The sequence below is a fragment of the Ursus americanus genome, chromosome 20 (genome assembly GCF_024610735.1).
Source record: "Ursus americanus isolate L20-20 chromosome 20, mUrsAme1.1.p, whole genome shotgun sequence".
Lineage (NCBI taxonomy): Eukaryota > Metazoa > Chordata > Mammalia > Carnivora > Ursidae > Ursus > Ursus americanus.
Genome location: NC_142146.1, coordinates 38,838,448 through 38,861,666, shown reverse-complemented (window position 1 = coordinate 38,861,666; position 23,219 = coordinate 38,838,448). Strand labels below are relative to the sequence as shown.

Here is a 23,219-nt window from a genome sequence, read left to right as displayed (position 1 = left end):
TATGGACAAACAAAAGAGTGAACGATAAGGGAGTAACTTTCAAGCAACACTGCATGTTGCTAAGAACCATTAAGTCAAATAATCGGACTGGCTCATTTGTAAAGCTGCTGTAGGTCTGCCCAGTTTGGAAACAGCACACCTCACTGTCAGCTGATATACCTACTCCCCAAAGCATCTGTACAATCCGTACAGCTTATTTTATAACAAGGCAACATTAAATAAAACAACCTGAAAATAGTTTTAAAAAAGGTAACTCAATCCATTAGAATGGTTTTCTATGCTATTAAGGGGGGAAAAAAAACAACCATCAAACCACTGCATAAAGTATCCAGAAAAACTGAAAGATTCACAAATAGTAGTAGTGTCAGTTCAAGTCTACATAACCCTTTATTACATTATATTGATAGCAATATTATGATCAACATTATACAAGTTTTCTTATTTCTTCCTCATACTGCAGCAATTTTATTCCCATTGTATAACAGATTTTAACTCTGCAAATTGTTTAAATCAACTTTTTGCACCTTGAATTTACAAACCACTGGATGTTAAGTTCCTGAAAACTACTTTACTTTTAAGCTTTACTTAAAGCTAAACCTAAAACTCACTTCTTAAAAAAAAAAAAACAACCAAAAAACGAAAAACACTAAGGTGCTCTAAACAGAACTTTGTAGAAATATACTGATACTAGTGCTTGAAAGATAATCTACAGAGTGCTATAAAAGGGCAATTATCATACAAAAAACTTCTATGGCCAACTCTTGTTAGAAAATTTATTTTATAAATAAACTTCTTTCATGATCGAAGATGAAATCGAAAGATGGAGATTTAATTTTTCCCTAAAAGTAAGTAATTGCTCAGAACATAGGCTGAGTACACTAAAATCATATTGCTTCTTTGATAAAAGATAAAATATTTTAGCCAGGCATTCTGTTAACAAAAAAGACCATGCCACCTTTCCCTAGTCTTTTGATCTCTGGGTACTAGTATTACCCAAGGTAACGTCATCGAAGAAGTTGGTTGGCACACCTACCAAATAGGAGTCTCAGGTCCCTTAATTTTGATGGTCATCTTAGTAAATATAAAACTTTAGCTACTTGAACAATGGAGCTTATAAAGTGCATTAAGTATAAGAAACACAACAGAAGTGCTAAACTCACTTAGTAGGACTTTAAGGGACTTGATGTCACCAATAGGGCAAAAAAACAACATTATAGTTTTCTGTTCATATTTTATTTGAAATCTAATCCAAATTGTCAAAGCTACAAAAGGGGGGAAGACATCTGCATTATTTTTGCTAAGTCACAACATCCTAAAACAAAATACTACTACTGCCAGCAGATCCAGTATACACATTTCTGATGAAATTCATTAGCACAATAAAAATCTCATCTTGAGAAACAGCCACAACGAAAGTAATTTATACAATATAAAACAATGACAGGTCTACAGATGCAGTTACTCATGAGTTTACACATGCATTCACAAACAAATAAACAAAAAATCCAGGAATGCTCTTTCATTTGATTTTTTGTTGGTTTAAAAAAAAAAAAAACAGACCATTCAGGCACAAAACAAAATTGCATTTCTAATAAGTGACAGCATCTTAAAAATTTATGTCAGTGTTTGTTTTTCTTTGACTTTTTATGAGACCTGTGTGGAGATCGGGACTGGGATCTGGATTTCTTCCCTGACTTTTTAGGGGATCTAGACCGTGATCGCCTAGACCTTTTAGGTGTCCTCGAACCAGATGGTGATCTGAGGAAACAAACAGAAACAATTTATCAAAGTACTCATATGATCAAAATGGACCATCCTTCATTTATCTAAAATGATCTTTAACAGAGCACAATGAAAGTCAGAAATAAAAAAGACTGTAAACTTCCCAAATTTATACTTTGCCTACTTTACATACACACACACACACACACACACACACACACACACATAAACACACACACTTTTGCACCTTCTGTGCACAGCTTCAATGATTATCAGTGGTGTGCTTGCTTAAAAAAGACTGATTCCTGAGCCCTACCACTGCTCTATCTAACCAAAATCCCAAGAAGTAAGAACTGGGAATTTGCATTTTTAACAAGCTCCCCAGGTTATTGATATTTCCCGAAGTCCGAACCTCTAAATCTACAAGATAAAGTCGAAAGATCATTCACAAAATTTTTAAAACATGACAGTGCTGCAGCCTATCTTCTTGAAGGAAAAAGCACCAACTACTGTATATCATTCAAGGGAACCATTTAAGACCCCGTAATTCCGTAAGCACGGTTCATGTGGATTACCAAAACAAATAAATACACTTTATATATCTGCAAGTGCCACTGAGAAAAGGAAAAACTTATCTTTTACAAAAATTTTACTAAATATGGTCACAAAAATAAATTTTTAGGATATAAAGCAGTTTCAGTTCTCAGGAAAATTCCACTATATAACACCAGATGAATAAAACATTTCTTAACCACTTTTCTGGAACTACAAGGAAAAAAAGTATATAACACACATTTACATTCCCCACTGAAGAATGGTATTTATTTCCACAAATCTCTACCCAAGAACTTGCTAATAAGATGCAGGGGCAGGAGGGAGGGGGTAATGCATTTTCCTTTCAGCCTTGACAAAAATCAAAGAATATTCTACAGAAACTGAAGAACAGAATGAAAAGTAAAGCAGCTACTCCTAGTCCACAGAAAACACTGGATATAATGTTTAAAATTCTTGGCTGGTCTTTACTTGTTGGAAGCCTTCTTGTGCTTTAGTCATGAGGAGACTGGGGTGGGGAGGTGGGAAGGAATAATCTAAAATGAAAGTATACTTCTCTGGTTTTCTAAAGCCCTTTAAAAAATGGCTGCCAGCCAAATTATTTTGAAAAGCTGGTGAAATGACAAGGAAACTGGCATTTAAAATATTACCAAAAAAAAAAATAACTTGCATTTACCTTTTGGCCTTTTTGCTAACATCTCTAGGAGAATCTTTGTGAGAAGACCTGGATCGTGAGCTCTCTTTATGAGATCTTTCTGAACGCTCTGATCGCTCCGATTTGGGTGAAGGGGATTTCACTCGTCTACCACTGCTACTGCGAGATGGGCTAGGGGATGTGCTGTGTCGCCTCTTCCTATGGAACAAAGCCCCCAAAATATTCCATAAGTGAGCAAAGGATCAGGTATTCATTTTCTTTCTACTGAATTAGCTATTAATTCCTATCAGTTTACACTAACTTTATTTTCACTAACCTTGTTAATGTTATTTTCCAACAACATTCAAAGCCCTTTATAAAGAACAAGAAAGTCTTAAAGATAGGTTGATCAAAACAAAAACTGAATTCAACTAAACTGGATTTTCTTTTGCTGTAAGAGATTGGGACAATGGATAAAATTTCATTAAGGTCTCTGGTTAGATAACAGTATTTTTTCAATGTTAATCCTCCAATCTTGAAACTTTTATTGTGGTTATGTAAGAAAATGGGGCATCATGTTGGCAAGTTACTCTTAAATGGTTGGGAGGAGGGGAAAGGAAGGGGGGAAATTTAACAAAAGTAGAAATATTTCAACATTTGGAGAACGTGGGTGAAGGATATCTGGGAATTCTTTATACTATCTTTGCAACTTTTCTATAAATCTGAAAGTATATCAAAAGAATAAATACAAGTGGTAAATTTAGCATTTAACAAATTAGTATACCTATGTTATTTGTAATTATCTGTAGAGTATCTAAGCCAGAATTTTTTTACTTGCATTCCCTTGGATATGAGGAAAATCTCAGTTAACTAAAGCAGTTTTCTCTATTAAATGAGAGATTTAGGAACTTTGAAAGTAAAATAAAAAGTAAAAGAGAAATGATTTTGATTAGAATGAAGCCTTAAAGTGAGGAGTGAGTCCCTATGGCCTATGTACACAGACTCCTTTTAGACAGGATTGGGAGATTCAAGTTCACAAAGGCAGCAGCCTCAGCACAGAAGAAAAGCTTATACCAGAGGCAACAAGGAGGATGTAGCAAGCCTGTTTAGTTATTTAAACCTTAGGTCTGATACCTAATATGGTAACTGAATTCTTGCACTTAACTAAGGCTAAGGTACCATTTGAACCATGCAATGGGATGATGTCCCAATTAACTAAGCCACGTGCCAACTAACTGCTCCATTTCTCAGTTAAGTCTGCCTCCTACAGGCAGGAGCCAAACATGTTCATCATGAAAAAATACTTTTCAAGTTTGCTGGCATCAGTGATAAAAACATTACAAAATGAAACATCATTCCAAAACTTTATTTATTTATTTTGGGGGGGGCACGTAGTAATGTCATTTATTTTTTATTTTCTTTATTATTATTATGTTCAGTTAGCCAACATAATAGTACATCACTAGTTTTTGATTTAGTGTTCAAAAAGCAGTACAGGCATTAAATGAGGAATGCATACCTTTCTTTCCTTGTTGGAGTACATTCATCTTTTTCCTTCTTGTCTTTGGATCGAGATTCCAATTTTTCTTTATCCTTTTTATCTCTTTCTCGTTCTCTTTCTAATTCTTTCTCTTTCTCCTGTTTTATTTTTTTAAAGAAAGAATATTTAGTCATTAAAAAATATCAATCTGGGTTAATCTCATTTATACAATATTTTAATTACTTTTTAAATCACTACTGAAGGTATAATGCCGTTTTTTAAAAAATACCTACACTTCCAGAAAAACTAGTTATGTCTTCTACTTATCCCGAGTGATAATAGTAATACCAGTTACTGAGTTCCTACCATAGACCAAACAATTACTAAACAACTTTCCATATACATTTGTATGTAATACTTCAAAACACCCTTAGGAGTATTACTATTATCCTCATTCAAGAGATGAAAAATGAGACTCAGAAAGGTTAAGCCCATCTCCCAGTCACACTGGATGGTGAAGTCAGGACTTAAGTCCAAGCTCTACAGCCAGGGCTCTTAACTACTTCCTCTGTTCCTCTGCTAAAAAAAAAAAAACCGAAAAGCCAACAATACACTGGCCTTTCTATCTTAAACTACAATAAAATAGTCAGTAGCGATCTATAGCAAGTTGATTGAATCTAAAGAAAGCGCTCTCCAAAGCAACAGGCTGAAAAGGAAAAACAGTTATTCATAATAATCGTCCATCAGAAAATCTTATTAGTAACAAGTACCATTTTTATTGGAAATTTTACACCCTAATTTATAAAAGTACAAACTGACTACATGACTATACAATTATATAAACCAGAAAGATGACCTATCTGTTTATTCCCACTGCTACAGTCGCTACTTCTCACTTGAAATTATTTGTTCATAATGTAATTAGGGAGTGGCTACAGAAAATGAAACCACAAAGCCAACTTAGCTCTTCATTAACATGAATTTAATTTCCCTATGATTTGTATGCATCAAGAAAGCTATCTGGTAGCTCATAAAAAACCTAGACCGGACGTTGCAAACAGAAATGTTCTGTAAACAACCAGATAGTAGGTATTTTCTGCTCTGTGGGCCACACACAGTCTCTGTCCCAGGATTCAACTCTGTCACAATAGTCCAAAAGCCACTATCGATAATACATAAGTGAAGGCACATGGCTATGTTCTAATAAGCTTACTTAAAATGAGGTGGTGGCCTGTGAGGTGATGAGTCTCCTGACCCTTGGTATATACCTTCAAGAAACACATCCTCCTCTCTAGTTACAATCATCGAATGCAAAGAGATTAAAATGATATTACATGCATTACAACCATCAGGACCGGTGAGGATCTCAAGGTGTAGTCTTCCATGCAGATCAAATACCTGCGACCAACTCCAAAGGGACTCATGGAGTACAGAAGATACATCTTTTTAAAAACCTCATTTTTCTTTTTTTTTTGAAATACAACATATAGAGTACGGATTTAAAAAGTTATGCGGAGGACACCGTCTTCCTCTAGTGATCTGTAGGATATATTTTCCTGATTGATAATTTCATAGGAATCAAACTAGTTAAAATACTTAAAATATTTTAAACAATTTAATCCGATAAAAGAGTAATAGCAGCTATTTTCTCGCAATCCTGCAAACTGGACTATCGACCTAGTTTCACGGAGAAAACCAGGCCTCAGTGACTTGCCTAGGATCACACAGCAAAGGGAGGCATCAGGAACGCACGGGTCTGTGCAGCACCAAAGCTATTTGACTATACTGCTGCTCCCATCATCAGTTCTACGCCATTAATAGCTTTAGTGATTCTCACCTCTGTTCTGGCTTGTTCTTATTTCTCTCTCTATATATATATAACCTTTTCTGTAATGATAGTCAAGATATAAGTAAAAATTAATAGCAGTCCCAATAAAATTCCTGGGTTCTTTCAACAATTAACATGTGTTCTAAAATTCTCTGTATATTGCTACATATTTTTTACACATAAAGAATACAAGGCTTAGAATTCACTGATGAGGTATTCTACCATTTGGTGTCCTTCTTTGGAAACAATGGAAAAACAGTCCTAAATGAACTTCCCAAACTAACTTCATCTTTGTCTTTGTGCCACTTCTGAGGGTTGCTGGTGTTTTACAGTCACACATGTAGAAGCTTCTTAAGGTCTTCCAGTTTTGAAAGCACGCTTTTAGCAGATTTTCTAGTCCACGGGTAGTATATTCAGAATAAAATAGTGTGCTGTTGCCCTAAGACCCTTTTCCAAGTTGAAATAACTGCAAAACATCAAATTTCAAATATTCCTAATTGTCTACCAGTATTCAGCATTTACACATCAAAGGGTGTAATTTGAGACATACTTTTCTTTATGTATCCCAATATACCAATAATCTAGGTAGTCAAACAAATAACTTTGGAAAATGCATATTGTTAAATATACTTATTCCTTACTCGTTGAAGAAGTTTATCTCTGTAGTGCTCAACTTGCTCCTGAAAGCTCTGACCTGGTTTTTTAGGTCTTTTTCCAGATTCCAATTCATCCTGAAACTTCATAACTTTGAGCTGTGAAATAAGATTTTAAAAATAAATCTTTTCATCACTATAGTTTTTCAAGCAGTGCTTTGCTCCTTTAAAATTTTTTTTTCTTTGAAATAAGTGTGTAAAAAGGAAAAAAACAGAAACACAAAGTAGTAACTGCTTAGGACTCGGTCAAAATAGAACATCGACATAAAGCTCCCTTATCTGAATGCCACTTGTTAGACGAGCCCGACCGTGCAGAATTCAAGTGATCAGGAGTGGGCCCACATGCTCTCTGCACAGCCACATGAGAGGACTAAAAAACCCATGAACTATATAGTTCATGCCCTTAAGAAGCCACTTATTATCTCAACACAATGATAATGAATTTGCCATCTGCGTCCCCAAATGTGAAAGGCAAGGTTGCTAAATGCAACCTACTTCCAACAAGATGGGACAGCAGGCAGAACACAAGATAAATAACTAATTTTTTTTTTAAAGCAGCATTCTTTACAGTTCACGTCGGACCAAACACAGAGCTGCAGAATTTGAAGGTTTCACTCTATTTCCAGTAAGTGCAATCACTGAACATCAAAATACCAAGAAAAGGTTAAATCACAGTAGAAATATATTTAAGAGTATACTAATAAAAAAAGATTAGAAAAACTTCCAATTCCATTTCTTGTAATGTATCCATAGGGCCACAAAACTATTTGTACAAAACCAATTCAGCACTGTGTGTGTGCGTGCGTGTGTATATATTAATTACTTTATGTTAATACATATATTAAAACATATATTTATAGGTGCATTTGTTACATATGTAAATATAATATAAATATATTTTGTAATATAAAGATATATATACATCTTTACTAAGGGAGAACGAGAGGGAGAACTAAGGGAGAATGAGTAAGGTGAAATGCATGAGGACTCAGAAGACATTGGAGGCAGAGGGAGAAAGCACATATGGATCCCCCAGGTGCCAAACCTGTCCACCTCGTTTCACTCAAAGAGGGGAAGAAAACACTCTTGCCTAATGGAATTATTGCATATACAAACATCTTAACCTATTTTATTGAACTTTAACGTTCTTTAAATGGACTAAATGCTACTCTAAATGTTTTATATGTATTTGGAAACAAGACCTCATTGGTTTTAGGTTTTTTCCCCTCACTACAAATGAGGCTTTCCAGTAGAATGGGAACAAGTTATAACAACTTTCTTCCATGCAAAGTGTTATTTTCACTATTTTTGATTTCATGAACATTTCTCATACATTCCCTGATTTTTGCCCTTTTTCTACCTAATTCCACTTCTATAACCTGGGTCATTTATAATCAGAGATTTGAGGTTCTAGCCTCTTTCAAAACTCTTTAAAAAAATCTTTGCATTTTGTTGTTTTAATGAGGATATTTTCAAACATAGACAAAAGGGTAAGAGAGAGGGGGAAAGGGGAAGAAATGTAAATGTCTCACTTTACCACTGTGTGAAGCCTCTATGACTAAAGTGACACTGTTCTACAGAATGCATTTGTGGCAAATCAGTTTAAGAGTTAAGCGCCCAGGGGCACCTGGGTGGCACAGCGGTTAAGCGTCTGCCTTCGGCTCAGGGCGTGATCCCGGCATTATGGGATCGAGCCCCACATCAGGCTCCTCCGCTATGAGCCTGCTTCTTCCTCTCCCACTCCCCCTGCTTGTGTTCCCTCTCTTGCTGGCTGTCTCTGTCTCTGTCGAATAAATAAATAAAATCTTAAAAAAAAAAAAAAAGTAGTAGCGCTCAAAGGTCAAACAGACCCAAGTGTTACTTTGGAGAAAGAAAGGCATTCCTAGAGAATCTTTTTAAAAATCATTATAAAATCCTTATAGTTCCTCCTCATGTGGCCTAACTCAGGTACAAGCACAAGTCCAGGGCACCAAGAAAACAGGTGACAAAGGACCCCAACTCAAATGAAAGCAGCCCATGTAACAGCTTGTTTGCCAGCTAGCTATCTCGCTGTTGCCCTGAGACAGTGGCAAGTAGCAACTTCCCACTCAACTATCCACTCCTTCTTCAGGGGTCAGGGCAAAAAAGGGATCTTTCTGCTCCAACAACATAGAAGACACACCCCGTACCCCACCACCAACCGACCCATGTGTTCCACATCTCCAACCCTTGTTGGCAGAAATGGGGATGCCCAAAGAATAGGAAAAGACAACTCCAGCATAGGCCAGGCTCTAAACACTGTATCTGAAAGACTAAGAACTTCTTCTAGCCAACACCAGTAATACCCTATGCTGGTATGTTTTCTAAGTGCTTTGTGAAGAATGAAGAATGTCAGTATTTTATAACACAAATTCTTTGGTTTTTATTAATCCCATGCTAAAAAATGTTCAGCTATATAAGTAAACCAGTCAAAGAAAGACAAATACCATTCACTCATATGTCGAACCTAAGAAACAAAACAAATGAACAAAGGGAGGGAGAGGGAGGGGTGAAAAAGAGACAAACCAAGAAACAGACTCTTAACCATAGAGAACAAACTGACAAACTGACAGTTACCAGAGGGGAGGTGGAAGGGGGAGATGGGTGAAATAGGAGATGGGGATTAAGGAGGGCACTTGTGATGAGCACTGGGTGTTTTATGGAAGTGCTGGATCACTGTACTGTACACCTGAAACTAGCATTACACTGTGTGTTCTCTAACTGGAATTTAAATACAAACTTAAAAAGTGTTCAGCTATAGACATCTTTATGATGATATATTCGGGGAAGAGAGGAGTTTTCAAAAAGAAAAACTACAGTAATATTATAATAATTTATAACAATATAACAACATATACTATGATAATGTAATAATGACTATATATATATCCTTATTGAACTAAGGAAGGACATGTAACGTGAAAAGCATGAGAACTTAGAGGATGCCGGAGGCGGAGGTAGAAAGTACGTGCATCTTGGATCAAATTTAGGGGAAGAGGACAGGAATAAATCTCATGAGCCCTGAGTTCCAGTTCAAATTTGCCACCAGTTGTGAACCTTTATCCCACATGACTAAATCTCAGAGTGAACAATGGAGAAGAATTAGATAAGTCTAAAATGAAGCCAAGATCTAGATTTTAAAATTAGGGACTTGGTTCACAATTTAAATCTCGAAAGGGTAGTAAGTTGTGAGAGGTAGGCACTACATGAACAGGAAAACAATCACTGAGTATCTAACAATGGAGAGGCCAGATTATCAAAGAAGAGCACAGAAGTATGGAAATGTATGTATGTAGATGCATCTCTCTCTCTCTCTCTCTCTCACATACACGCACACAGATAGATACAGTGTGGAAATAATGTTCACAAAAACCATCCAAGTTACCAAAAAGCTAAATTATATGGTTTTCTTCTCTAATTTAAGCCAATAAGGAAACAGAACATTTAAAAACTATTCAACAGTCAGTTTTGGCATTTAAAAGGGGCAACTTCATTATCAAGAAAATGTATTTTTATTCAACTCCAGCAAGGCAAAGTTAGGTAAGCTTGGGAGGAGTTCTGAGAATTAAGAAGGGGCATGTGCAGCTTGGAAAAAATCCACAGGTGGAGTACATTCACTGATACATTTTTGCCCCTAAGAAATTTATACAGAATGTATATAAATAAATACATCCCAGGAAAAAGGAATCAACATGTTAACTCTGAAAATCTCTCCTCTCACTTATAATAGACAGTATACTAATTCTGTGTAAGGTTAAATCAAAATATTTTCCCTGTTAACGTTCTGGCTTGGTGATATCCAAGAAAGAGTTGGGCAAAAACTTGTACCAGCTCAACAGTGATTAGAGAACTGGAAACAAGGTAACTACTATGGCAGATATGATAAAGTGTAAGAGAAATAGTACTGACACATAGTAGGCATGCAAAATACTGTTATTTAAATGAACAGATAAAGATTTAAAATACACTCTTATACTTTTGAGACTGTAGGCTGACTGCTACACCAAAATTTACTGGGAATGTTTAATCTTCTTGGGGCAAGGAATGAAGAAGGTTCCCGTTACAATACCCTCACTTCTCTGATACATCTAACTAGTTTTGGTAATAAAAAAGGCATTAAAAAAGGAGAGGGGATTGAGGGAGGGAAAATTTTGTTTGAGATAGTTTGGACTCATTATCATAAGTTTTCCCCCTTCTTACTGTTATGTCCCACTTAATGTCTACTCTCCCCATCACAAAAGGATGCATACACTTAAAAATGAGCCCAGTATAATAAAATGTACACATAACTTGAATGTGCCAGAAAATCTCTCACTCTTCCTTGTTACATACTATGTGCGCTCAAATCTTATGGCCTTCATAATGCCAAATGTAATATATTCATTAGAAGAATTGGTATATTCAGAGGACATCCTCTGTGCCAGGCACTGGATTTACGATGATGAACAGAAAACAGACAGAGCCCTTTCCCCTTGTATACATCACAGCCTCGTAGGAAATACAGACATTAAACAAGCAAGCTAAGAAAACAAAAATAAAATAAAACACACACCACAATACATGTAAAATCACAAGAGAAATAAATAGGGAGAAGTAAGCAAATGCAGAAGTTTAAGAAAAGGAGAGCAGTAGAGAAGGGATGCCTGAACTAAGAGGCCTGTAGGAAGTTAGCTGGCATGAAGGTTTCCAGGCACAGAGAACACAGCACACAAAGGAATGATGCCAAGAGGGAGCCTAGGTCAGTGGAAAAGTGAAAGAAGGCCAGTGAAATATAGTTTCAACTTCATTGCAATACTAACCTCAATTTCACGAAGCTTAGCTCGTTTTTCCTCACTCATTTCAGAGTACTTAGAGAACTTGGACTCAGTCATTTCTTCTTTGATTGGATTAGAGTACAAATGATGTTCTTCTGATTTGGAACTTTGAGTATCTTCTTCATCTTCACTTTCTTCTTCTTGACTGGAAATAGGCAGAAAATATCATATGTCAAGGCAGAAAAAAAATGTTATATTTTACAGTCTGGCTTTATTTTTCACTTAGACTGTAAATAATGTTAACAAAACATAAGAGACCAATTCATCACTAAGACATTTCTAGAAAATATTTTTTTTTAAAGATTTTATTTATTCTACAGAGAGAGAGACAGCCAGCGAGAGAGGGAACACAAGCAGGGGGAGTGGGAGAGGAAGAAGCAGGCTCCTAGCAGAGGAGCCTGATGTGGGGCTCGATCCCAGAATGCTGGGATCACGCCCTGAGCCAAAGGCAGACGCTTAACGACTGTGCCACCCAGGCACCCCATTTCTAGAAAATACTTTATCAAATAATACAATTTTATAAAACTCTTGTTTCTTCCACATAAAAAGTTTGAGCTCAACATAATCACTTTAAAAAATTCTATGTATGTTAATGTTATCTGTGTGCCTTTCACTCTGCAACAAACTTTCCTTGCAGCATTAAGTGAAATGAATAATCAGGCCAATGATTCCCCACATTTTCCAGTTCAGCATGAGTTTGGGAAGCTTAACATTAAAAAAGCCAAACGTATTTATCCTTTCTTCAGCAGAGGCTACACACTAGAAAATACATGAGTTTGTGTCACACAGTTAACTATGAAACAATGTAGCATGTAAAGACCTTATCTGATTAGCACATAACCCTAGGAATAAAGCAATGTATAAATTTTAAATGTTATCACATATTAGTACTCATGTCAGAATTGATTCTAAAAATTGTACTGGTTCTACGTCAGATAAGAAGAAAATGAAAAGCTAAGTGAATGCCATGGGTAAGGATACAAAGATGAAAAAAAATCTCCTTTCCCTCCAGAAGCAATACAGTGGAAACAGGCAAGCAAATATGGGCAAAGTTGGTCCTCACAGCTAGACTCGGACTGACAAAATGTACTTGAAACACAAATGAAGGGCCCCCCCCCAAAAAAAAAGAAAAAAAGAAAAAGAAAGTAAGTTGTATGCTCTGGGACAGGGCTTTGGTGTGTACATATGTCAAATTTGGGAAAACACGTCATCCACACACAAACTCAGAATGTTTATGTATATACAAACAAAATTCCTTTTATAAATGAAATTGATTGTAACATTAACATTACTGGCATAGCCTAGAAAATATGCCATTTCCCTTTAATATTTGAACCTTATTTGTTGGGATTTGGGAACTAAACACATTCTACCATAAGCAGGAGTCCTTTCGGTATATATTTAAAACTATTCATAATAATGTAAAAGTAGTTATAATCAAATTCGTTCTAAATAAAAATTATTTGAGAGACTGGTAACAGAACTCACACACTGATGAGAAAAATGTAAGCAAGGGAGATAAAAATGAAGTGTTGGCAATTCAGAATCAGAAATATGGCACTAAGAGAAGACTATGCTCCTAGCTTTGTGATTTCTTACCCAAGGGTCCTTTCCTGAACATTACTAAAATGTTTTACAAACTTCATACTCTCAGAGCCCCACAAATCATTAGTACCACATAAAGGTACAACTCCCTATAATACTTGAAGAAGAAAATAGTAAAATCAAACCATTTCTAAAGAAATTGATTCTTTTTGGAGATAAATCTTTTACTTAACACTTCTCATTAATTTGTCAGAAACTTCCTAAATGCGGTTTTTAGTTAATTTTTTTAACCACAAGAATTTCTTGTTTTATGGTGCATAAATTTTTTACAAGTGTTTCAGATGCTTTTAAATGGTTAAACTATATGCACATGTATATGTAAATACAGAGGTTTGCTGGGAGATTATTCCAGAAAGGGTCACTCAAAAAGGATGAGACACAATTAAACTGTGGTATCTATGCAATGGAAATTACTTAACCAATTCCAGCCAGTTATTTACAAATTTTCAATAATTCTTCTGCAAATTCAAATATTCCTTAATAAACATCTTTGAACACTTACCTGAATGCTTTCAACTACAGATAAATACAGAGCAGACAACTATATGGGTTGACACAGAATAATGCCCATGACACTTAAGTGAAAAACAGGGTCAGAGAATAGTATGTGCGGTATTATATAATTTATGTTTAAAATAGATACACGTTTTACGTATACAGAGAAGATCCAGACAGCATACCGAACATTAATCACATTATTTACTTTTAAAGTGGGCTACACTTGATAATATAAAATACATATTCATTTTACAATTGCTATTTTAATTTTTCAGGGCCCGAGCAGTCTGTTCTAACTGGTTTTGACTTTAGCTCTTAGTTACCAGTTCTAGGTTCAGATCTCATCATAGCTTCATCTTACTCTTTTAAAGAAATGGAAATTCAAGTCTATAAAACCATACAGAATTCATTATCAATGAAATTAAATTACTATTGGGAAGTTCTCTACAAAACAATAGTCAGGCTGTATTGTTCTTAATCACCTTTCTGCCATAAAAAATAATTACTAGTTTCAAAATGGCGTTTTGGACTCAGCCACTAGAGAGCAGTAGTGAGGCATAAGAAAATTTCAAAGACCAAAAAGTTGTATATGAAAACATATCTTTTCCTTGCTTTGTACTTTCATAAAGTTATTTTTATCTTATTGTGATTTATTTGGAGCTCTTAAGAAAAATAAAAAAATAAAAATTATATTTCCAGTGATCCAGGTCTCACTCTATAAACATGATTATTCTGTCAACACTAAAATGTAGTCACATTCCAACATTAACACAAATATCAAATTTATGCAAAAAAAAAGTTAATACTTTTAGAAACAAAACCAACTGAAGAAATATTTGAGTTCTGCAATGGCCTTTTCTACCCTTCCTTCCCTCTAAATTAAATAATTATCTCATGAATACGCAAAATTAAATAATTTTCTCAGTGATGCTACAATAGTGACAGATATTAATAATGATGTATTACAGACATTAACAAAAGGTTAAAGCACTATTTTAAAGCAAACTGGACTGTCTCAATTCCTGTACTCCTAAACAGCCCCACAGAGGTATTTCCAACAGCAAACCACATCTATATTTTGTACATACTTTGTCATAATCATTGCTGACTTGTTCTGACCATCCCAATTTCCGGAAAGACATCATTGCTGCCAAGTTTTCCTCAGCATATCAAATTGTGTTCCCACAGATGCTGATCAATCACATTTCTGAATCCATACAAAAGCCCAAATTGTGCTGGGACACAAAAAGGACTTTTTCCTATGTTCACTCTTTCCTTTGAGAACCATAAACAAAAAAAAAAATTTTTTTTTAAAGCAGACACCTCTGCTTTGTGTTCTTGAGGTCATCTGTTCTATTTAATAAAATCAACTTCCTCGCAATGATTTAAAAAGGTGTCAAGATCTACCTAAAAACTACCAATACAAACTTGCCAGGAGAAACTGGGAGCAGTGTTCCTATAGTCACATTCAGTGTTAATTCAAAAACAATCTTGGGGTGATTACCAAAGAGCAAAATACAAAATTATAATTTCTCTAGATGTTAAAAGAAAGCTTTCTTTTCTGCTTATTCTTAGTTCTTTTGAGATGTTTACATTTAAACAGAATGGCCATCAAGCAATGCTTAGCAATGTGCAATTCAAATAAAAAGCAGCATAACTCTCCCATTCACATTTTAAAAATCACTTTTTGTGGAGCTAAAATACCTGATGACAACAATTTGAATTAAATGCAGTTGACCATTCAGTAATTACCAACTGAGTACATATACACCCAGCACAGAAAAATCAACTCAGTAGCAAAGTGAAACCAGATCCATCAAGACCAGAAACCAAAAGCTCTTTATTCACTGGAAAAACAATGACAAACTAAAAATGATCCTCTCAACAAGTTTTTTAAGAGTGAAGTTTTTCCTCTTCACAATTATTTCAATCAAGCATACCTCTTAATGAAAAAGGGAGTGTATATGCAATAAGAAACTAAGTATGTTTGAAACTTAAGATTCTTACTTTTGATTTTCTTCTTCTTCTGATTCTTCATGCTGGTCAAATAACTCCCATTTAGAAGTTGTTACAGCTGAGTGGAAGGAAAAAAAGGATGTGATTCCACAAGGTAAATTAGTATTTTTGCAGTAGCACAGAAGCCCAGCTTTAGAATTGAAAGTTCTTATTACAGAAGTTACCTACAATCATCTGTTCTTTAAATAGCCATTTCTATGTGCTAAATTTCTTTCCTCACACCTATGCTATAATTTTATTTAAATTCATGAGGTGACAAATAACATTACCATTCTTATTTCTGTGCTAGATGGTTAAAAGTTATTTCATTAGAACCTACAAATATTAACAATTACAGATTATACACACTAAGGACACATGTCCAGGTAAGTACGAAAGCAGGTCTAAACTGCATCTAATAATTAGTTAAGCATTATGGGAAGATCAAAGCCTGGTTTCTCTGAAAGTGACCTCTAAATAGATTCCCAAATAGGTGTACCTTCCCATCTACATTTTCTACTGAAAATGTCTTAACCTGAAAGGTTTTAGTGATTTCTCCGATTACTCTCAAAGCATCCAAACTGAAAGATGTAAGAAAATTATAACAGCAACTATAATGAAAACTTAGCCACTAGATGTAAAATACAGTTAACTCTGGGTCTTAAGGTTGAAACACCATGAAATACAAAAACACACAAACTAATGATAAGTACTCAATTTTTTAAAGCTTAATATTTACTGTACTTTTACTCACCCTGTGCTTCCAATTCAGATTCATCTACAGCTTCCCATTTTGATGGGGCAACTTTAAATATGGGCTCATTCTTCTTTGAGTCCTCGGTTGCATCCACTATTGAGGAAAGATAAGCCATTAACCCCGACTACTAGGGGATGACTTAAGTAGTTCATGGGTATCCACTATATTATTAAAAAGTAAAATAAAATAAGGCCACACATGGACTAATAATGCTAGTGTCAAAAATTATGACTAATCCAATTCTCTGTGCCTGAGGTCCAATTTTTAAACATATACATCAATGCAGAATATACAAGTTATTATGATTTCAAGCACATGGAAAAGTTGCGGCAGTAAAAAAATTTTTATTATCTCTACATAATTACTGTTTTTATTTATTATCTCTACGTAATTACTACACAATTCTTATACTATTCAATCTTTTCATGTAATTCAAATGTACTAAAGACTGTGTACACTTCCTGTTTCCAAAAATGATTTTAGGCATCTAGGAAAAGTGAACCCATAAACTATAAATAAAAAGAGAACTGACGAAATGAGGAATCTGGGATTATGAATAAAATTGAGCACAAGATCTTGCCTACAAGTTTTCCTGACAATCAAGACAAAAAGAGAAACTTACTAATACTATACGAGGCTGCCTACCCCAACAGAGAAATGTGACCAGAAAGAAAACCTTTTTCTTGGCAGAGTCAAATACTGGGTATTTGAATTTTGAAAAGTCAGAAATACACGACAGAAAAAAATTAAAGACTGACACCTTAAACTTTTTCCGTATCAGCATGTGTGGAAATTAAAGAGTTTTGGAATCCAACTTATTATTAGATCATCAGTTTGAAATCTGAACTTACAAGGCACTCCATCAAGATCATCATCAAGACTCTTTATAGGGACCCCATCAAGATCATCAATGGGAGTAGCATCAATAGGAATCCCATCCACATCTTCTAGAGGTGCACCATCAAGCTCTTCCTCAATGGGGGCACCATCGAGGTCATCTGGTACATCCTATGGAAACATACATACCATTGTAACATTTTCCTTTGCTTACTAGTCATATTGCCACAGGATTAATTTGCAATCCAGTTACAAACCAACCAGCTGGATACCCACATTCCCAGGTAAAATGTTGAGGACATAACTAGGATATAATCTATCCTCTTCCTGTCTGACAAAGAAGCAGTCATTCTTTCATTATTTATGAAATATCTACCAAGTGTTTACTGAAGCCAGGTACCATGTAAGGCACTGAGCATACAATGATGAGAAAAAATTAGTTTGTTCCCTTGGTCGCTCCTGTAATAGGGCTTACCAGAATTTTTTTTGGTGGGGAACGCAGACAATTATATAATCACAATATAGAAAGAACTGCAACTATGTTGACTGCTACAACAAAGAGGTATATTATACTATTCAAGTATGATAAGTAGGTTTCACCTAAAGAGGTCTGAGAAGGCTCAATGCCGTTGCTTAAACTGACATCTGAAGGATCTCAGGTAAACAGGAGATGTTTCAGAGACAGGGAGAAATGAATATTTAAAAAGGTCTATGGTAGAAAGAAATGTGTATTTAAGAAACTGAAATGAAGACCATGTGCTTGGAACAGGAGGGCCAATTAGGAGGATCTTGTAGGAGTGAAAGTGAAACTATAATTGGATTAGGGTGGTAGAAATGAATATAAAGGATTCACGAAACACTGATGAGGTGAAAAGCAACAGAATCGCGATGAACAGAATTTGCTACCATTGTGGTGCATCTCTTCATGTACGTATTTACTTATATAGCTACTTTAATAAAATTAAATCATGCTATATATATTGCTCTATTACTTACTTTTTTCTAATACATTATGTATCTTTCATGTCATCAAATAAAACACCAGTCATAAGAAATCAAAAAATACATGGAGACAAATGAAAATGGAAAAAAAAAAAAAAAACCCAACAAAACAGTCCAAAAATTTTGGGACATAGCAAAAGCAGTTCTAAGAGGGACATTTCCATCAATACAGGCCTACCTCAAGAAACAAAAAAATCTCAAACTATCAAACCTTACATGTAAAGGAACTAGAAAAAGAACAAAGCCCAAAGCCAGTAGAAGGAATACTAAAGATGAGCAGAAATAAACAAAATAGAAACTAAAAAAAACAAAAAACAAAAGAAAACAATAAAAAAAATCAACTAAACCAAGTGCTGGTTCTTTGAAAAGATAAACAAAATTGATAAACTTTTCACCAGACTCATCTAGAAAAAAAGAGAGGATTCAAATAAATAAAATCAAAAATGAAGGAGAAGAAACAACAACCAACACCACAGAAATACAACGGATTATAAGAGGACACTATGAAAAATCATATGCCAACAAACTTGACAACACAGAAATGGGGAACTTCCTAGATACATACAATCTTCCAAAACCGGAATCAGCAATCAAAAACCTCCAAACAAAGTTCAGGACCAGATGGCTTTTCAGGTGAATTCTATCAAACATTTATTTGTTTATTTTTAGAGGGGGGGACAGGCAGAGGGAGAGGGAGAGAGATAATCCTAAGCAGGCTCCACACTGGGGAGGCTCCACGCGCCTGCTCCACGATGCAGGGCTCAATCTCACAACTCTGAGATCATGACCTGAACAGAAATCAAGAGTCGGACGCTTAACTGACTAAGCCACCAGGTGCCCCTCTATCAAACATTTAAAGAAGAGTTATTACCTATTCATTCATCTCAAACTATTTCAAAAAATAGAAAAGGAAGAAAAACTTTCAAATTCATTCTACAAGACCAACATTATTCTGATACCAAAATCAAAGACACTAAAAAAGAAGAGCACTATAGCCAAAATCCTTGATAAACACAGGGGTAAAAATCCTCAATAAAATATTAGCAAACCAAATCCACCAATACATTAAAACAATCTTTCACCACAATCAAGTGGGATTTATTCCTACGATGCCAGGGTGGTTCAATATTAGTCAATGGGATACATCACATTAAAAAGAGAATGGACAAAAACCATATGATTATCTCTGTAGGGGCAGAAAACGCATCAGACAAATACAATATTCATTCATAATAAAAACTCTCAACAAAGTGGATTTAGAAGGAACATGCCTTAATAAAGGCCATATATGAAAACCCACAGCTAACATCATACTCAATGGTGAAAAACTGAAGGCTTTTCTCTAAAATCGGAATAAGACAAGGATGTCCACTCTCAACACTTTTATTCAACGTAGCAGTGGAAGTTCTAGCCACAGCAATGAGGTAAGAAAAAAAAATAAAAGGCATCCGAATTGGTAGGGAGAAATAAAACTGTCGTTATTTGTAGATGACACCATTCTACACATAGAAAACCCCAAAGATTCCACTAGAAAAATTAGAACAAATGAATGCAGCAAAGTTGCAGGATACAAAATCAATATACAGAAATCTGTTGCATTTCTATACACTAATAATGAAGTAATCAAAAGAGAAATTAAGAAAACAATCCCATTTACAATGGCACCATAGAGAACAAAAGACCTCAGATTAAATTTAACCAAGGACGTGAAAGACATATTCTGAAATCTATAAAACACTGATGAAAAAAACTAAAGATGACAGAAACCAATTAAAAGATATTCCATGCTCACGGACTGAAAGAATATTGTTAAAATGTCCATACTACCGAAAGCAATCTACAGATTCAATGCAATCTCCATCAAAATACCAACAGCATTTTTCACAGAACTAGAATAATCCTAAAATTTGTATGGAACCACAAAAGATCTCAAATAGCCAAAGCAAGGTAAGAACAAGGTGGAGGTACCACAATCTCAGATTTCAAGACATACAAAGCTATAGTCATCAAAACAAGATAGTACTGGGGTGCCTGGGTGGCTCAGTCAGTTAAGTGTCTGACTCTTGGTTTTGGTTCAGGTTCCAATCTGGGGGTGGTGGGACTGAGCCTGGCATCAGGCCCCACGCTCAGCAGGGAGTCTGCTTGTCCAAGACTCTCCTTCTGCTCCTTCCCCTGCTTGTGCTCTCTGCTAAAATAAATAAATAAAATCTTAAAAAAAAACCAAAACACCCAAGATGGTACTGGCACAAAAATAGACGCATAGATCAAAAGAACAGGATAAATACCCAGAAATAAACCCACACCTATGTGGTCAATTAATTTACGACAAAAGAGGCAAGAACATATAAAGAGGAAAAGACAAGTCTCTTCAATAAATAATGCTGAGAAAACTGAACAGCTACATACAACGAAACAAAACTGAACCAATTTTTTACACCACACACAAAAGTCAACTCAAAATGGATTAAAGACCTAAATGTAAGACCTGAAACCATAAAACTGCATCAAAACATAGGTGGTAATCTCTTGGGCACCGGCCTTAGCAACAATTTATGGATATGTCTCCCCAGGCAAGGGAAACAAAAGTGAAAATCAACTACTGGGACACTACCAAAATAAAAAGCTTTTGCACAGAAAAGGAAACCACCAACAAAACAAAGAGGCAAGCTACCAAAGGGAGATGATGTTTGCAATAAGGGGTTAATATCCAAAATACATTAAAAACATACAACTCAACACCAAAATAAAACAAATAATCCAATAAACAAATGGGCAAAGAACCTGACAAACATTTTTTCAAAAGACGACACAGAGATTGCCAAGACACATGAAAGAAGGCTCAAAATCACTAATCATCAGGAAGATGCAAATCAAAAAACCACAAGGAGCTGTATCACCTCACACCAGTCAGAATGGCTAGGATCAAAAGATAAGAAATAAGAAGTTTTGGCGAGGATGTGGAGAAAAGGGAACCATCGTGTACTGTTTTTTGGTGAGAATGTAAACTGGTGCAACTACTGTGGAAAACAGTATGGAGATTCCTCAAGAAATTAAAAATAGAAGTATCGTATGACCCAGTAATTCCACTGGTGGATATTTACTCAGAGAAAACAAAAACACTAATTTGAAAAAATACACACACCCCTATTTTTATTTCAGCATTATTTACAATAGTCAAGATATGAAGATAACCCAAGTGTCTACTGACAGATGAACTGGTAAGATGTGATGTATACACACACACAAATGTTAGTCATCAAAAAGAATGGATTCTTGCCATTTATGACAAAAGAGATGGACCTAGAGGGTATTAAGCTAAGTGAAATATATCAGAGAAAGATAATAAAATCTCATTTATATATGGAATCTAAAAACCAAAACAAACAGACCAAAAAATAAAAACAAAAAACAAAAAAAAACAGACTCTTAAACACAGAGAACTGGTGGTTGCCAGAAGGGAGCAAAATAGGTGAGGGGGATTAAGATGCACAAACATCCAGTTATAAAGTAAATAAGTCACAGAGATTAGAAATATAGCATAAGGAACAAAGTCAATAATACTGTCATAACATTGTCTGGTAACTACACTTATCATGGTGACCATCAAGTAATGTACAGAATTGCTGAATCACTATGCTATACACCTGAAACTAATATAACAATGTATGTCAACTATATTTCAATAATTAAAAAAAAATACAGGGATTGGGGGAAACGCAGTCATCCAGTTTTCACATAAGGACACAAAACAGAATTCCTATTATACATCATTTCATCTCCTGGGCTCCCAACAATTCCAGCAACAAAAACCCCCAAGTTAGTGGTCAACAGTAGGTATTTTTCAAAGAAATGTTACTCACATTCGTAACATACCACACCCCCACAGCATCCCCAGAAATAAATTCTAAAATAATCACACAAAGACACTGAGTGCCTACCTCTGTTTCCTTTTCTTCAATAATATTTACAAGTCCTAAGAAAATATTTTGTAGTTTGATCAAAAATGGTTCGGGATAAATTGCCCAATCCTCCCATGCTCTGAAGCAGGTCATTACCCGTTGCTAAATAAATAGGAAAAAGACAACAAATGATTATTTAAGGCAATACGTTTCAAACTTCATTTCATGAGAATGGCCATCACAATTTGCTGAATTTTCCTTTACGCCAACATCCTTGATAGAAAATAACTACCATCATATTTTTAAAAAATCAATGTCACCTTCTAACTAAAAGGGAATGAAATAAGAAATAAATATAATGAAAAAGAAACAGTAACTTTACGTTTAGCTCTTGACTACCTAAAATCAATGTCCCATACCACTGGTTGTACACACAGGCCACATTCTGGGAATAATAGTTAGAAATTTATGAAAATTGGTATTAAGGTAGTTTTGACCCAAATTCCTTTATGGTCCAATGAAGTACTTTCCTGATTCTGGCTAATACTACTTCTCCTTCCCATTACTAAACTTTTCTATAAGGTCTGATTTATGGTCAAAATTAAGATCAAAAAAATTTTAACTGGAGTTGTTTAAATTCCCAGGCTAAAAATTCCCTTAATAGAAGTCTTCTCCCATGAAAATAGTATCTATTTATTCCATTATATGCAAGGTATTTTATTTGGGTTTTCTTAACATTGGTCCACAGCTAAGAGGTTATAAAAAGTAACTGAATATAAACATGAATAACTAAAATTATGTTCCTACTCTAGCCAAATTATATATACCATTACAAAACAAGTGATGTTCTGAATGTTTTTTGTGAAAAGACTAATATTTAGAACATTTAAATGAAACACTTCAAACTAAAACAAACATCCAACAA

At 35.0% G+C, this 23,219-nt stretch overlaps 1 protein-coding gene across 4 annotated transcripts in view; it reads right to left on the bottom strand.

The window, feature by feature from the left end:
- Positions 1-364: 364 nt before the first annotated feature.
- The window catches only part of U2SURP (U2 snRNP associated SURP domain containing), a 52,523-nt gene continuing 29,668 nt past the window's right edge, over positions 365-23,219 (bottom strand). For 3 of the 4 annotated variants that reach the window (XM_087870263.1, XM_087870264.1, XM_087870266.1), the window contains 9 exons: positions 22,334-22,456; positions 17,408-17,564; positions 16,554-16,649; positions 15,812-15,878; positions 11,687-11,846; positions 6,858-6,968; positions 4,428-4,546; positions 2,951-3,127; positions 365-1,758 (listed from right to left, as the gene is read on the bottom strand). In XM_087870263.1, the coding sequence (XP_087726389.1) occupies positions 1,620-1,758; positions 2,951-3,127; positions 4,428-4,546; positions 6,858-6,968; positions 11,687-11,846; positions 15,812-15,878; positions 16,554-16,649; positions 17,408-17,564; positions 22,334-22,456 (1,149 nt within the window). In that variant the 3' untranslated portion in view covers positions 365-1,619. The remainder of the gene's footprint in view (positions 1,759-2,950; positions 3,128-4,427; positions 4,547-6,857; positions 6,969-11,686; positions 11,847-15,811; positions 15,879-16,553; positions 16,650-17,407; positions 17,565-22,333; positions 22,457-23,219) is intronic. The other variant, XM_087870265.1, reaches the window with a different exon arrangement.